The sequence below is a fragment of the Pongo abelii genome, chromosome 10 (genome assembly GCF_028885655.2).
Source record: "Pongo abelii isolate AG06213 chromosome 10, NHGRI_mPonAbe1-v2.0_pri, whole genome shotgun sequence".
NCBI classification, from domain to species: domain Eukaryota; kingdom Metazoa; phylum Chordata; class Mammalia; order Primates; family Hominidae; genus Pongo; species Pongo abelii.
The window spans coordinates 8,568,243-8,585,793 of record NC_071995.2 but is presented as its reverse complement, the minus strand read 5'-3'; the positions used below and the strand labels follow the sequence as shown (position 1 = coordinate 8,585,793).

General features: G+C 41.7%; 1 protein-coding gene across 1 annotated transcript; it reads left to right on the top strand.

The window, feature by feature from the left end:
• Window positions 1-241: 241 nt before the first annotated feature.
• On the top strand, window positions 242-17,181 carry MFAP5 (microfibril associated protein 5). The gene is made up of 10 exons (XM_024257431.3): window positions 242-508; window positions 1,031-1,090; window positions 2,264-2,299; window positions 7,307-7,351; window positions 7,698-7,730; window positions 8,670-8,714; window positions 11,440-11,469; window positions 12,539-12,626; window positions 13,556-13,629; window positions 14,926-17,181. Exons 2-10 carry the CDS (start codon window positions 1,033-1,035, stop codon window positions 15,036-15,038), a joined length of 522 nt encoding a protein of 173 aa, XP_024113199.1. The 5' UTR covers window positions 242-508; window positions 1,031-1,032; the 3' UTR covers window positions 15,039-17,181.
• The last annotated feature ends 370 nt before the right edge of the window (window positions 17,182-17,551 follow it).

Below are 17,551 nucleotides of genomic sequence, written 5' to 3'. Positions count from 1 at the left end.
AGCAAAACTCTGTCTAAAAAAAAAAAAAAAAAAGAAGAAGATAGCTAGAGAGAGAGAAACAGCATCTATAATGTGCATTAAACACACCAAGGAGGAGATGGAACTTTTCGGTAAGAAGGAACCCAAGGCAAAAAGGGGAGCTGGGACCAGATCGTGAGAGGAGGGAAAATAGGCTGATGGAAGAAAGGCAATACATGAGCTGGGGCCAACACTTCCAGGGAGCAGCAAGAGCTCTCACCAGTGTAGTCATAACATTTGGAATGAGGGTGTGAGCAACTGCAAATTCCCATCTCCCTTCTCATTCCAGCCTCATTGTAACACACATTCTACGCCTAGCCTGGCTTTCTTGCTCTCCCTCATCTCATTGTTTCAGAGGCCAAATCTGAAGTTCTTTCCAGGGAGTGGCTCTGTTCATCTTATTCGCCAGCCAAAGTAGGAACAGCATAAGAAGAGAGAGACACATTCAGCAGCCAAAGGACTCGGTGGAAAGAGCAGAACACTATAGACAGTGAGTTATTTGATTACCTAAAACCCTAAACAGACAGAGGGAATGTGTGTATGTCTGTGTGTGTGTGAAAGGGCTGGAGAGGGGCAATGGGGAATGTCACTGAACTTAGACTTGAAAGCAGACCTCCCAAATAACTGTGGAATTCCGATGAAGGAGACGCCAAGATGAGCAGATGATATGAAAAAGACACGCATATGAGAAAGGAAGATTCCACATCAGGGGTGAAAGAGGCCAAAGGGTAGGGCCAAGTACGGACCATGTAGAATGTAAAATTTCCTCTGACTTGGTAGAAGAGAATAATAAAAGCAAGAATAATGGTAAGTGACCAAAGAATAGATTTGAGGGAGAAATGAATGTTGGGTGAAAGGTAAGAAAAGGGAGAAAGGGTTTGAGTCATGGGGAAAATGAAGAAAGTTCTGGGAAGACAAAGAGATGAGGACCTCAGAGGCATCTTTCCCTGGCACTGAAATGCTGATGTGCCCCTGAGCATCACATTCTCTGCTTTGCCCACCACCCCTATAGATATGTCGCTCTTGGGACCCAAGGTGCTGCTGTTTCTTGCTGCATTCATCATCACCTCTGGTGAGTCCTTTATTCTTTGCTCCCTAAACCCTCAGCTCCTCAGCTATGCATGTGTGTGGCAGGAGATGGGATGGAATGAGGTTGAAGAGGAATAGCAGTAGAGATGCTTGGTATTGAGCTCTGGAATTCCTATTTGAAGAAAAGAACAGATTTTGTGTTAAGGAAAAAAGGTGAGGAATGTGACTAGACTTCAGACTAGGGGAAAGGCCTCCCGAGAATTATGAAACTAAGGTGAAACTAAGATACGCACAAATGCATATTAACCACCCAAAGAGGATCACATATGAGTAAACACATTGCAAAGCAAAAAAGAAGCTGATGTACAAATGCATACACAAACATAGAGGAGGGACTACCTAGAAAGAAACTGGACCTGGGCTTGGCATGGTGGGCTCACACCTATACTCCTAGCACTTTGGGAGACTGAGTGGGGAGGATCACTGAAAGCAACCTGGGCAACATAGTGAGACGAGTTAACCTCATCTCCATTAAGAAAGAAAAAAAAAAAAAAGAAACTGGACCAAATGTAAATCTTGAAGAACAGTGGGAATACATACACTATTACCATCATACATGCAGGTATATTCACATGCACACAAAAAATATATGCCATACTGCCACACAAGAGAAAAGTGATCTTCACAGATTTCCTAGAATCTGGCTAGAAGACTGGCCACAGAAAGTGAACTTTAGGCTGTAAAGATGTCCTATTCTAGTTTTTTTTCTCCTTCTTCCGATACAGATTGAGAAAAATAATTCTTCTGTCTTGTTCACTAGCGTAGCTAGCGGGGAAGCCGTGGGGCTAGAAGGGCAGGAAACACTAGAAGCGCTGCCAGGCCTCTCAGTGGAGCTGGACTTCATTCCTGGCCAGGAATGAGGGTAAGAGGGCAGCAGGGCTTTGTTCTCAGGAACTTGTCTTTTTTTTTTTTTTTTTTTTTTTTTACCAAACAAATGCACAGCAGTAAAGGAACTTGTCTTTCTGAAGTCTTTCTATTCCTATTGGTTTTGTTCATAGCACTAATGGTCTCAGTAATTTTATATTGAGCTATATAGGAATAAGTCACAAAGATAAAGTATAACCATTTCTCCATGACTTTCTGATTTGTCTCATAAAAGGGTTATGAGGTATAGAGCTGCAGTCACTCACATCTCTTTTCTCTTTCTTTGCTATAGACTGGATACCCCTGGGGGTCAATAGTCAACGAGAAGGTAGGTGAACCCTTGGATAGGGGCTCTGTTGGGGTTCTTATCAGGAAAATCTAGATGAACAGAGTTAAAAAATCCTTCCTGCTTATCTATCGCTGCCAAAAAAAAAAAAAAAAGAAAAAAACAGAATATTTCCTACAACAGAGAGATGCATTGCCAAAGTGTGAGAAATAGGATCAACTTCACCAGTTTCCACAATCCTATTATCCCATTCATAAAAGCTTCTTGTGTGTGTGTTTTTAAACTACTGAAACACCTTCCCAAGACATCCTCTACTATGCCCATTTCTGCTTTCATTTTTCTTTACACATCTCCTATCTTACTCAGAAAATGCTTACTAGTCCTTACAAAAAGCATTCCTTAATTCATGTAACAGTGGGAAAATGAAAGACAGGATAAGAAGTCATCTTATACCCACAATCTCAGCACTTTGGGAGGCTGAGGCAGGAGGATCGCTTGAGCCCAGGAGTTTGAGACCAAACTGGGCAACATAGGGAGACCTCATCTCTAGAAAAAAAAAAATTAGCCTGCCATGGTGGCGCATGCCTGTGGTTCTAGCTACTCAGGAGGCTGAGGCATGAGAATTGCTTGAACCCAGGAGGCTGAGGTTGCAGTGAGCCATGATCATGCCATTGCACTCCAGCCTGGGCAACAGAGTGGAACTGACTAAAAAAAAAAAATTAGAAAAAAAGAAGTCATGTCAGTCCTAGGTGAAATTGTGGCACAACTGGGCAAAACCCAAAAGGTATTTTTTGGTTTTTCTGCTTTTTAGGTATTTTTTGCTCACACCACTCTCTATAACAAAAATCCCAAAAGTTGTGACTCCTAGAGGACCACTTCCTTCAACTTCATGAAGAAAACTCCATTTTGCCTCAAGGCATTCAACATAATTATAATTTATCTCTTTAATTCTCCCATCCCAGGAGAGTTAGAGGACAGAGCGCTCCAGTAGGCAACCTATTAATGGGATGATGAAATCAATTTAGTGGGTCACAACTGGTATTAGTTTTTAAAATGAATTAAGATAGACCAAAACAAATATACCAGGATGCATTGCATGTGTTTGCAAGAGTAAAGTATTATTTCATACAACTTTAATAAAACTTCTCTTAGTTTTCCATATGTATATACCAGGGTACAGTATAATATATTTTTCTTGCAGTGGGTCCTGGTACAGAAGATAAAAATACAAAAATTTTTTTCTGTTGTTGCTAAAAATATCTGAATCCCCAAGTTTCTGAATCTAAATCTGAATCTAGGAAAAAAGGGCAGGAATGTGACTAGACTTCAGACTAGGGGAAAGGCCTCCCAAGATTTTAGTACCAGCAAAACTGAAAATCGGAATTCATTTTTCTGGGCTGATTAGGAACTAGTCCTGTGTTAAGACTTTAGATGCTTTTCTCACAGACATAGCATAAGGTATGATGAATTGTCTTGCCTGGTGTGGTGGCTCATGCTTGTAATACCAAGCACTTTGGGAGGTTGAGGTGGGAGGATCACTTGAGGCCATGAGTTTGAGATCAGCCTGGGCAACATAGTGAGACGCTTTTTTTTTTTTTGAGACAGAGTTTCGCTCTTGTTACCCAGGCTGTAGTACGATTGTGCGATCTCAGCTCACTGCAACCTCTGTCTCCCAGGTACAAGTGATTCTCCTGTCTCAGCCTCCTAAGTAGCTTGGATTATAGGCATGCGCCACCACAACTGGCTAATTTTTTGTATTTAGTAGAGACAGGGTTTCACCATGTTAGTCAGGCTGGTCGCAAACTCCTGACCTCAGGTGATCTGCAGGCCTTGGCCTCCCAAAGTGCTGGGATTACAGGTGTGAGCCACTGCTTCCAGCCTGAGACCCTATCTCTTAAAAACAAAACAAACAAACAAAAAAAAACAGCCAGGTGTGGTGGTTTGCTGGTTGTCCTAGCTACTCAGAAGACTGAGGTGAAAGGATTGCTTGAGCCCAGGAGTTCGAGGCTGCAAAGGAGCTATGACGGCACCACCGTACTGTAGCCTGGGCAACAGAGTGAGAGTCTCTCAAAAAAAGAAAAGGAAAAGAAAATATGTTAATTTTTTTTTTCAGAGAGAACTTCATGAATACTAGATAAAGCATTTATATGGTGATAGCTCTTGGAACAGTTGGTTAAACTGAGGTATATGCAGAAAAGCAGTACTCTGCCCTGAAATCCCAGAGACAGCTAGGATACATTCCCAAGCCCTCTGTTCTCCCATTGCTTTGCTCCTGTTTCTGTGAGTGGCTGCACTGGAATGTAGCTAGGCCTCTGGAGAAAGGGAACCAGGAAGGATTGGGCTACACCCGGGAGAGGCTCCACTCCTCTCCTGCAGTCTCTGGAATGATTCAGGTTAGTGGTTTTTCAAATATCCTGTGGGACTGGAACAGACTTGGATTCCTTTTATTAAAGATTGTTCTTCCAATCAATGACATCCTACTTAAAAAAAAAAAGTGTTCTGAAAGAAGAAAGCCCATAATGAGTGTGAAAGGTTAAGAGGCTTTTTTGTCAAGCCTGATGAATTTTTTTTTTTTTTTTGGCAGAGTCTCGCTCTGTCCCAGGCTGGAGTGCAGTGGCAAGATCTCAGTTCACTGCAACCTCCGCCTCCTGAGTTCAATTCATTCTCCTGCCTCAGCCTCCTGAGTAATTGGGACTACAGGCATGCACCACCCATGCCCAGCTAATTTTTGTATTTTTAGTAGAGATGGGGTTTCACCATGTTGGCCAGACTGGTCTCAAACTCCTGACCTCAAGTGATATGCATGCCTTGGCCTCCCAAAACGCTGGGATTACAGGCATGAACCATGAAGCCCAGCCAAACCTGATGTATTTCTATCTGGAATTTAGAAAAAAGGATAAGGTAAGCAAGGGAAATTCCTATGAAATGCTTTATTTGTATTTCACCTTTTTTTATAATTATCCATAACTCTGATACGCTTTATAAAAATATTTGTTCCCATCAGATTTACATCTGACATTTATTAATAGAATCTGAAGTTAAAAAAAGAAGTCAGGCCGGGCATGGTGGCTCATGCCTGTAATCCCAGCACTTTGGGAGGCCAAGGTGGTTGGATCACCTGAGGTCAGGAGCTCAAGACTAGCCTGGCCAACATGGTGAAACCCTGTCTCTACTAAAAATACAAAAACTAGTCAGGCATGGTGGCACACGCCTGTAGTCCCAGCTACTCAGGAGGCTGAGGCAGGAGAATCACTGGAACCTGGGAGGCGGAGGTTGCAGTGAGCCGAGATCATGCCACCACTGCACTCCAGCCTGGGTGATAGGGCGAGACTCCGTCTCAAAAAAAAAAAAAAAAAGTCAAAGCAAACATGTGAATTTGCTGACCCCTAGTGGGTGGAATGGATTATGACTATAAGCTATTTACATTGAAGGGTAATTGCTGATGGAATGTTTGCTTAATATTTATTTTATTGTTATTACTATTATTTTATTCTTATTTTTTGAGATAGGGTTTCTCTCTTACCACCCAGGCTGGAGTGCAATGGCGTGATCTCAGCTCACTGCCACCTCTGCCTCCTGGGTTCAAGCGATTCTCCTGCCTCAGCCTCCAGAGTAGCTGGGATTACAGGCATGCACCATCACGCCCGGCTAATTTTGTATTTACAGGAAACTGTAAATAATAGCACTTCCTAAAACCAACGGTCTCTACTTTAAAAAGCAAAATAACAAAACAGCATTAACATTTACTTTTATTTTTAAATTTACATATAAATTATATTGTATGTGTTTGCAGTATCCAACATGACATTTTGATAGATGTGTATAAAGTGAAATGGTTACTACAGTCAAGCAAATTAACATATCCATATCCTCATTAGTTTCCTTTTTTGTAAGTGTACAATAAAAGCACCTGAAATTTACTCTCTTAGCAAATAACATTTAAATATTTAGCAAACAGGCCAGGTGCAGTGGCTCACACCTGTAATCCTAGCACTCTGGGAGGCCCAGGCGGGCAGATCACCTGAGGTCAGGAGTTCAAGACCAGCCTGGCCAACATTGTGAAACCCCACCTCTACTAAAAATACAAAAATTAGCTGAGCGTGGTGGCGGGCGCCTGTAATCCCAGCTACTCTGGAGGCTGAGGCAGAGAATTGCTTGAACCCGGGAGGCGGAGGTTGCAGTGAGCCGAGATCATGCACCGCTGTATTCCAGCCTGGGCGACAGAGCGAGACTCTGTCTAAAACAAACAAAAACAAAAACAAAAACAAAAACAAAAAATATATATATATATATAAACATATTAGCCAGGCATGGTGGTATGCGCCTGTAATCCCAGCTACTTGGGAAGCTAAGGTACGAAAATCGCTTGAACCCGGGAGGCGGAGGTTGCAGTGAGCCGAGACTGGCCACTCACTTCAGCCCGGGTGACAGAGCAAGACTCTTAAAAAAAAAAATCAATACTACCTTTTATGAACACTCATAAGCATATCAGCAAATTCATACCCAATTGTATCAGAATTATGGGCCGGGCGTGGTGACTCACGCCTGTAATCCCAGCACTTTGGGAGGCCGAGGCGGGCGGATCACGAAGTCAGGAGATCAAAGACCATCCCGGCTAACACGGTGAAACCCTGTCTCTACTAAAAATACAAAAAATTAGCCGGACGTGGTGGCGGGAGCCTGTAGTCCCAGCTACTCGGGAGGCTGAGGCAGGAGAATGGTGTGAACCCGGGAGGCGGAGCTTGCAGTGAGCCGAGATCGCGCCACAGCACTCCGGCCTGGGCGACAGAGCGAGACTCCGTCTCAAAAAAAAAAAAAAAGAATTATGAATGTCAAAATCACAATGCCTTTGATATACCCGATTTCATTTTAAGTAAGTACTGCAAAGAAGTCATCAATCGTTTGTCATTATTGTAAGCAGTCAAAGAAAAACATTTGTGGGATACTCAACTCCGCTGGGCACTATGCTTCGCAATTTAACTTACTGGAAGTGCAAGGGTGGCAGGCAGACAGAGAATCTCAGAAATTGTTTTCTAATTTTCTTTTCAGACTATGTGACTCAAGCGACTCCAGAAACATTCACAGAAGATCCTAGTAAGCTACACTTTTTTTTGTTTGTTTGTTTATTTGCTGTTTTATTGGGGATAGATAGATTAAGGGTCATGTCTATATAAAGAAAAATAAAGACTTCAGAAGGGTTGGTGGGTGCTCTGAGCTCATGCAGAGCTCTGTTGTCACCTTAGATGCCAGCATCTCTGTACGCATGCTCAGTCTTATTCTCTCTTCCATTTCTTTCTGTGATAGTCCCTCATCTGCCCGAGTCCACATGCTTTCACTTCAGCCTTTCTTGCCTCCTTTGAGATCATCGTCCCTTTATCCTGCTTTCCTTAGCTACTTTTCCTGACTGCATTTTTTCATTTCTTGTTATGTGTCTTTGCAGATCTGGTGAATGATCCCGCTACAGATGAAACAGGTAAGTTTTACCGCAGTTAAAAAAAAATGGCATGGTTCTTGTTAATATTCACAATATTTATTCCAGCTCTTGAATTCATTCTGTGCTTTTATATTTGCTTTTGTTTTTTGTTATTGTTGTTTGTTTTTTGAGAGGGAGTCTCACTCTATTGCCCAGGCTGGACTGCAGTGGCACAATTTCGGCTCATGGCAACCCCCACTTCCTGGGTTCAAGGGTTCAAGTAGTTCTCCTACCTTGGCCTCCTGAGTAGCTGAGATTATAGGCACCCGCCACCATGCCTGGCTAATTTTTGTATTTTTAGTAGAGACGGGATTTCACCACGTTGGCCGAGCTGGTCTTGAACTCCTGGCCTCAGCCTCCCAAAGTGCTGCGATTACAGGCATGAGCCACCGCGTCTGGCCTGCTTTTATCTTTGGATACTGAGGTTGTGAGAGTGTTGTTCAGTAACAGTGATAATTTTTTTTTTTTTTTTTTTTTTTGAGACAGAGTCTAGCTCTGTAGCCCAGGCTAGAGTGCAGTGGCACAACCTCAGCTCACAGCAACCTCTGCCTCCAGCATTCAAGTGATTCTCCTGCCTCAGCCTCCTGAGTAGCTAGGATTACAGGCACCAGCCACCACGCTAATTTCTGTATTTTTAGTAGAGATGGGGTTTCACTATATTGGCCAGGCTGGTCTTGAACTCCTGACCTCAAGTGATCCAACTGCCTCAGCCTCCCAAAATTCTGAGATTACAGGTGCGAGCCACTGCACCCCACCCAGGACTAATAGTCTTACAAAAAATTTATAATTATTTCAATTAATTCTATTCCCTTATACATAAAACACAAAGCCAAACATAGTCTTTCACCTGTCACGGTATCTCCATTCTCCCTTTTCTTACTCTGCCTTGTGTTTGCAATTTGAAGCCCTCCTCATACCTGCTGTTTTGTGCCTTTTCAGTTTTGGCTGTTTTGGCTGATATTGCACCTTCCACAGATGACTTGGGTGAGTTCAGATCTGGGACCCCCATGTCATCAGGGCCATTCTAGGCTTTTCCCGGAGCCCATTCTGGATAGTGTGCAGCTGCTGAAGGATCCTAAAAAGATAGGATGACAGTTTATGGAGCACATATTTCCAGTAGTTCAATTCAAATTAATGACATTGTTGAACACCTGACAAACAGGAACTGTGCTAATCTTTCTCTCGAAGTTTCAAGACTTGATGGGTAAAGGCAAGATAAAAGTATAAACACGTTTTGGAGGATAAAGGGTAGAAGAAGTAATGCTTCGACTGATTTTTTTTTTTTTTTTTTTTGAGACAGAGTCTTGCTCTTGTCGTCCAGGCTGCAGTGCAATGGCATGATCTCGGCTCACTGCAGCCTCCGCCTCCTGGGTTCAAGAGATTTTCCTTTCTCAGCCTATAATTCCAGTAACTGGAATTATAGGCACCTACCACCATGCCTGGCTAATTTTTTGTAGTTTTAGTAGAGATGGGGTTTCGCCATGTTGGCCAGGCAGGTCTTGAACTCTTGACCTCAGGTGATCCACCTGCCTCGGCCTCCCAAAGTGCTGGGATTATAGGCGGCTAGATTATTTTTTAACAAAACATTATTGAAAACTTGCTACTAGGTGCCAAGGATATAAAAGTGAACAAAACTGATTTTCTTCTACTAGACATCTTTTGTGTAATATACAAGATAGACAAATAAACAGATAACTTTATTCAGTTTCACAAAATTCGATAATCAGGATAAGCAAGAGAAGCTATGGAAGACACAGAAAGAGTTCTTGACTAGGTTCAGTGCTGGGGGTGAGAAAAGGTTTTTTCTGGAGGGCACATTTGACTAAGCTGCTTCCTGAAAGACAAGTAGAAGTGAACTAAGTTAATAGAAGAGAGAAGAGCTTTTACGTGAGGAAAACAATATAAATCAAAATGTGTAGGGTGGACACGAAAACCAACCAGAGAGACGTTTATGCAAGGTAAGATTATAATTAGATTTGTGCATTGGAAGGATCACACCCCACCTCCAAACCCCCTACTGTACTCCCAGGGCAGTGTGGAAAACTGATTTGACCACGATCAATCTCCTGGAACCGGGAAAACCAGCAGGGCCACTGTTGCAGTGTTCCCAATAAAAGATGCTGCCCTGAATCAAGATAGAGATAGTGAGAATTAAATGTGAGCTATAAGGCAGAGGGGATTATTGAGAAGACATTCAGTTTTCTTTTTCTTTTTTCTTTTTTTTTTTTTTTTTGACACGGAGTCTTGGTCTTGTTGCCCAGGCTGGAGTGCAATAGCGCGATCTTGGCTCACTGAAACCTCCGCCTCCTGGGTTCAAGCAGTTCTGCTTCAGCCTCCCAAGTAGCTGGGATTACAGGCGCCCACCACCAAGCCTGGCTAATTTTTTTGTATTTTTAGTGAAGATGGGGTTTCAACATGTTGGCCAGGCTGGTCTTGAGCTCCTGACCTCAGGTGATCCAACTACCCTGGCCTCCCAAAGTGCTGGGATTACAGGCATGAGCCACCACACCCAGCCATGACATCCGGTTTTCTAGATGTGGCTATTGGGTGAATGGTGGTCTCATTCACTGAGTAACAACTAGAATTAGTGAAGGGAAAGATAATTAAGTCTGTTGGAGATACATTGAATGTGAAAGATCTTTGAAATGTTCAAGAACTCTTCCATAAAAAGGCAGTTGGATTTATAGGTCTGGAGTTTAGGAGAGAGATGAGGTTGGAAATACAGGTTTGGGAATTATCAGCATATAGACCTGCCTTGAAACCATGGGATAGATGAGATCTCATAACACAGGTCCTAGTATTCTATTTGCAACACTTCCAGTGACATTTTCCCTAGTAACTCCCCTGACTAGTCTATTCATCTAACTCCTTGACTTGTTCTTCATTCTGTGAATAAGGCCCATGTTAAATTTCCCCCTAGGTTAGGAAGTCCCTCATTATTCTTTTTTTATTTTTATTTTTTTTTGAGATGGAGTCTCCCTCTGTCACCTAGGCTGGAGTGCAATGGTACGATCTTGGCTCACTGCAGCCTCTGCCTCCCAGGTTCAAGTGATTCTCCTGCCTCAGCCTCCTGAGTAGCTGGGATTACAGGCGCACATCACTACACCCAACCAAATTTTGTATTTTCAGTAGAGAGGGGGTTTCACCACGTTGGCCAAGCTGGTCTCAAACTCCTGACCTCAAATAATCTACCTGCCTTGGCCTCCCAAAGTGCTGGGATTACAGGTGTGAGCCATTGTGCTCAGCCGACCCTTATTATTCTTTACCCAACAGCTTCTATCAAAAGAATTTACGATGACCTACAGAAAATAAATTTTCCCTTATAAGGAAGAGCTTGTACAGGATAATAATCTTTTCTCTACTTAGCTCTAGGAAGAAGCTCCTCTGGGCATGTAACTCTTTGCCTTGTGTTCCTACTAAATTTGCTTCTTGTCAACAATACAGAGATAATCACAATACAATGAATTTCTCAACTCTTTAGAAAGGAAAGGAGAAAGGAAAAAAATCCCATCCTACCTCCTAATCTCTTCAATTTTGTGGAGCAAATCAGCTCAATAAGGGTTTTGTTTTAGAAGTTGCTAAGAGTTATTAATTCATTTGCTCCCTATTTATGGGCACTCCAAGCAGGTCCTAAGTGAGGCAGTGTGGCAGTTACAGAAGTAGTAACTTCTAGAACTGGTAATAATGGAATAAAATTTCTGCCTTTCAGCCTCCCTCAGTGAAAAAAATACCACTGCAGGTATGATTGTTGCTTGCATGTCTTCTTCTTAAGCCTTTTTTCTTCCTGTGGATTCCTTACCTCCTTGTTCTTTGGAGGGTATTTGGCACATCTTCTAGTTTACTTCCAATTATTTCTCAAAGAGTATTAGTGTTCTTCACTCCCTTACTCTTTTTTTTTAAAAAAATGAGCACCTGTCATAAAAGTCAAGGGGAAAGAATGGAACAAATGTTGCATGGTCCCCAAATAGCCCTCTCCCTAAAGTACCCTTGCACGTTATGTGGTGGTTAGTGGATTGGGAAGTGAAATCAATTTAACTTCAAGGACTCCATATTACCACAGAGGTCATGGTTAAAATTGCGTTTCCTAATGTACTGATAATTCTGATATATAGCTAGGGTTGAAAACTACTGGAACAGAGAAATAGAAACCTGCCTAAGAAATCTTATTTTTTCAGAATAGGATTATCAGCATTTCTATTTTATTTTACTATTTTATTTTATTTTATTTTTCTGAGATAGAGTCTCACTCTGTCACCCAGGCTGGAGTGCAGTGGCGTGATCTTGGCTCACTGCAACCTCCGCCTTCCAGGTTCAAGTGATTCTTCCGCCTCAGCCTCCCAAGTAGCTGAGATTACAGGCACCTGCCACCACTCCTGGCTGATTTTTGTATTTTTAGTAGAGACGGGGTTTTACCTTGTTGGCCAGGCTGGTCTCGAATTCCTGACTTCAGGTGATGTGCCCACCTCGTCCCCACAAAGCGCTGGAATTACAGGCGTGAGCCACCGCGCCCAGCCTATTTTATATTTTATAATGGATAATCCTAGAAAGACTTTATTCCTAGAAGTGCTCTCAGAGATTATTTTATCCACTTCTACTTCCAAATAGGGAAGCGCCAAAACTTCATTTAGTCAATTTCCTCTTGCTGTGTTTTTGGTGGGCAGAAAGGATGTATCCCAATTTATAATGATTCTCTGCAGAGATTACTCTGTATTTTTTTCCTACTCTATCTATCCTTCCCAATTCCTTCAATCCTTCATTTATGCTGCTCCTATTCGGACCTGCTTATTTTTTGTATTGGGCTTCTTCAGAGTGCTGGGATGAGAAATTTACTTGCACAAGGCTCTACTCTGTGCATCGGCCAGTTAAACAATGCATTCATCAGTTATGCTTCACCAGGTAAGGGATCCCAGAATGCCCAAAAAGCATCTTCCATGGTAGTGTTTTTGTGTTGGTAACTATTTAATGAGCACCCACTATGGAATTGCAAACTTTGATGGGGCCAAAGTTTTTAGCACAACCCTCCTAGCTATTTCTGAATGTACCAACTAGAACCTGGAGTCTGGGCTGAGGTGTACAAAGAACAGGCAGAGTAATAGAACTTAGAAGGGAAATGAAGGTGAGGGCTGGAGGAAGAAGGATCATGAGGGAAACACTGGCATGCTCAATTTATTACCTGATAGAAGGAGACTGAAGAAAATGGCCCAGCTCTAAAATAGTAGAAAATAGTGTGGAGGAATATTAAGCCTGACTCTAGGTAGAGTGTGCAAAGTGTCACTAAGAAGAATAACTAAAACAATAGCCTTTGCAACAACTTGGATAGAGCTGGAGGCCGTTATTCTAAATGAAGTAACTAAACAATGAAAAACCAAATATTGTATGTTCTCGCTTATAAGTGGGAGCTAAGCTATGAGGGGGCAAAATCATAAGAATGATATAATGGACTTTGGGGACTCAGGGGAAAGGGTTGGAGAGGAATGAGGGATAAAGGCTACACATTGAGTACAGTGTACACTGCTTGGGTGACGGGTGCACCAAAATCTCAGAAATCACCACTAAAGAACTTATCCATGCAACCAAAAACCACCTGTACACCAAAAACTATTGAAATAAAATTTTAAAAATAGAAGAGTAATTAATACCATTCCGTCCCCTATTTTCCAGTGGGGGGCAAAAGTCTGAAATACTTAAGGAAATCCAGTTGGGGAAGAGCAGATAGGGAAAGTGGGGAATATGAGAGTTGAAGAGGCATCCCAGACCCAGGTTAGTTCTCCTCTCAAGGCTTTCTTCCATCTCCTTCCTTGCCTATGACATTGGGACGTCTGCAGTTTACGACGTATGTACATCGTCAACAAGGAGATCTGCTCTCGTCTTGTCTGTAAGGAACACGAAGCTATGAAAGGTAAGATGATGTCTGGATGTTTAATGGAGAGAAGCAGTTATGAGAAGGGTAAATAGGGACATGATATTACTATATCCAAAGTCTGGTATTGGAGGAGGGCTTTAGGCTACCCCTTTAGATTCCATCAGCTCCTGCTGGAAATTATCTCAAATAAACAATCTACATAAAGCAGTATGCTTGATATACAAACATAACCCTAAGAAAAGTACCCCTAGATCCCTGTTCTACTAGATTGTAACCCCACAGTGTCTCCTATTTAGAGAGCTTTCTGACACTCTGGCTATTTTAAAGATCATTCACTGGGGTTCTAGGGAAAATTTCAAGTCAGCCATTACAGATAATAGACTCTGCTAGTCCGCAGCCATGTTCATAACTAAAAATAAAACATACACATGCACATGCACTAATGGAGACAGTAAGGTTTGGATAGGGCCTATAAATAACAAATAGATGGGACATTTAGAAATCAGCTATGTTATAAATAGTTCACCAATTCCAGGAACAATGTACATTTCTTACTGTGACATTTCAGGTAGAAGAAGGTAGAAAGATGTTATAGGGGCAATTACGAGGGCCCAAAATGTGTAGTTATAGACCATACATGGTGGAAACAAAGATACTCTCACCTTCCCCATGGCCAGCCCCGAATGATGGCTGTGGTTGGTGAAAACACCACAGACAAAGCCATTTCTGACTCAGCAGCCCGCTTTGTGCTGAGTTCCTGAGTAAGAGCTGTAGTTAATTTCGCAGAAGGAAACTTGCTATGTGCCCCCATTGGCTTTGTGCAAGCCACCTGCAAGGGAAGCACCTTGAGATTGAGGATGGGTATTTGGGACTCTAGGCACTTTCAAGTATCTCAAGGGACTTACTAAAGTTAGCTGTTTACCCATAGTAAGCACGTAAATGTATACTGAATGATTGGACCTCATTTTTCTATTTAATAGATCCATGATTAGAAGAATTGGCAGCTGGATATATAAAGGAAACTAACATTTACTGGTCACCTGTGCTAGGTACTTTGCATACATGATTTCATTTTAATACTCAGAAATATACTGTTGAGGTAGGTATTTTAATTCTCATTTTAAAGAAAGGGATAGTGAGGTTTATAAAATTTAAGAAACTTTCTAGGAAGTGGCAAATAACTAAGTAAGTGGCGGAGCTGGTTAAAACCCAGATCTTTTTCTCTCCAACCTTTTCACTACACCACACTGAAAAGTCTTCTCTATCCCTTAAAACAAGAGCCTTTGTTATCTTCCTGCATTCTCTTCCCATGATGTTCTGCTTCTCTTCTAGATGAACTTTGCCGTCAGATGGCTGGTCTGCCCCCTAGGAGACTCCGTCGCTCCAATTACTTCCGACTTCCTCCCTGTGAAAATGTGGATTTGCAGAGACCCAATGGTCTGTGATCATTGAAAAAGAGGAAAGAAGAAAAAATATATGGGTGAGAGGAAGGAGGATCTCCTTCTTCTCCAACCATTGACAGCTAACCCTTAGACAGTATTTCTTAAACCAATCCTTTTGCAATGTCCAGCTTTTACCCCTACTCTCTAATTTTTCACCCAAACTGATAACATTTATCTTGTTTTTTAGCACTTAAAATACAAAGTCTATATTATTGCATAATTTTGCTGCTTCTCAATATGATAGACACAGTGAATAGATGATGACTATATGGCTTATATACAAACATTCTATGTACAATTTCAAGGGAGACTAAACTCTAGGCTAATAATCTTTACTATTGAATCTGTCTGATATAGATCTTAGGGTTGAAGAGGCTATCTTTATCTATTTGGGCTAACCATAGAACTTCGTTTATTTTCCTCACAATATTTTCCTAGACCAAATCCCCATCATTCACATGTTCCTCTTTACTCTTACTTTAACTATTTTGCTGGCTTGCCCGAAAATTTGCCTGGCAAGTCTTCCTTATAAGACACATCATGGTAACTTTTGTAGTCCTGTAAGATTCTGCAACACAGTCAAGAATTATACAATCCTACTAGCAATATATAAGGACCCAAAATGTCTTCTGCTAAGCTCAGAGGCTGGGGCTAAAGCATGAGGACTATGTCAGCTATAGAACTTGGACTCATAATTCCCTATCCAATTTTTCATGCAGTTGTCCAGTCGGGAAGTAAGGTTGGAAAATAAGTCCCATTTACTGATTGTTTATGGGTAGTACTGGGGTTAACCCACCACCACAAAGCAAATTAGACAACTTAATGTGAAATCATACTATTGGCTGACATTTCCTTGAGTTGCTGCTTCGTTCATCTCCACAACTTAACAAGCGCACGGTGGAATTATTGTGCACACGGCTTTTGGAATACCCTGATTGGGGCCTAAGAAGGGCATTCAGACTTGAATTTTAATAGGCAGACAGAAAGTTTGCCTAATAGTTAATATGAAAGAGTGAAAGAAACACAATATTCAGACAACCCACATTCTTATTCTGGCTCTAGCAGTAACCACGTAGCCTTGGATAAGTCATTTTCCTTCATTAGGTCCTGGTTTAATTTCCTCATCTTTAAAATGAGAAGGTTAAATTTATCTTAGTACTGCTGGGCGCAGTGGCTCATGCCTGTAATCCCAGCACTTTGGGAAGCTGAGGCGGGTGGATCACTTGAGGTCAGAAATTTGAGACGAGCCTGGCCAACATGGTGAAACCCTGTCTCTACTAAAAATACAAAAATTAGCTGGGCGTGGTGGCACGTGCCTGTAATCCCAGCAACTCGGGAGGCTGAGGCAGGAGAATCAATTGAACCTGGGAGGCGGAGGTTGCAGTGAGCCGAGATGGCGCCATTGCATTCCGGCCTGGGTGACAAAAGCAAAAGTCCATCTTAAGAAATATATATATATTATATATATTCTTAGTTCTAAGATTTCCTTTAATTCTATGATTCTCTGGATTTAAATGCATTATTCATATTTCTTGAAGTTTAGATACAGTCTGATTCACAGCAACCATATCTGCTTTATCCTAGGTGAGGATAGCAGTCCACAATGGAATAGAACAAAATCCCATTATAACAAATGACAAATTATATATCATGAATCCTTCTGTCTGAATAACTCAGTAACTTTCTATAAAAGCCAATGTAATTCAAATAGGAGCTAGGAGACAACAAGTTACATATGACAATGGAGGTTGTATTCCTTTTATATTGCTGAGAAAACTAAATGATCAGATTCTTGCTGTTAAGAAACAATTTAGTTTAATGGGATCTGTACAACTGATTAAGAAGAAATGCTACAAAAAGCCCCAAAGCATATAATCTCCACTCCTTACAGTCTCTAGAATTAAATGTACTCATTTAGACAGATATATTAAATGCATATTTTTGCCACTTTAGAGAAACCTCATAGGCACAGAGTTTCCAAGATTCATTTTAAGAATATCTTCACGAACTTGACCCTCCTACTCCACATTGCAACATTTCCATCAGACAGCATTTCAATTCCAGTATTACGTATATTGCAAATTAAACATTTGAAAATATTTTTTTCCAATTTATTTCTCAAAATAAAATGTCTTTTGTTCTGGTTCTTTTTCTCTTCTATGTTTACAAAAAAGACCTGAATTTATGAACTTTGATTCCACTTTAAAAAATGTGTATCGGCCGAGCGTGGTGGCTCACACCTGTAATCCCAGCACTTTTGGAGGCTGAGGTGGGCGGATCACTTGAGGTCAGGAGCTCGAGACCAGCCTGGCTAACATGGTGAAACCCCGTCTCTACTACAAATACAAAAATTAACCAGGCATGGTGGCGGGTGCCTGTAATCCCAGCTACTTGGGAGACTGAGGCAGGAGAATTGCTTGAACCTGGGAGGCGGAGGTTGCAGTGAGCCGAGATCACGCCACTGTACTCCAGCCTGTGCGACAGTGCAAGACTGTCTCAAAAAAAATATATGTATA

Excerpts from the sequence above, each read along its gene's own strand:
- MFAP5 (XM_024257431.3), top strand. The coding sequence starts at position 1,033 with ATGTCGCTCTTGGGACCCAAGGTGCTGCTGTTTCTTGCTGCATTCATC. Across the intron at positions 8,715-11,439 it reads ACCTTCCACAGATGACTTGG|CCTCCCTCAGTGAAAAAAAT; the intron begins GTGAGTTCAGAT and ends TCTGCCTTTCAG. Across the intron at positions 13,630-14,925 it reads GGAACACGAAGCTATGAAAG|ATGAACTTTGCCGTCAGATG; the intron begins GTAAGATGATGT and ends CTTCTCTTCTAG.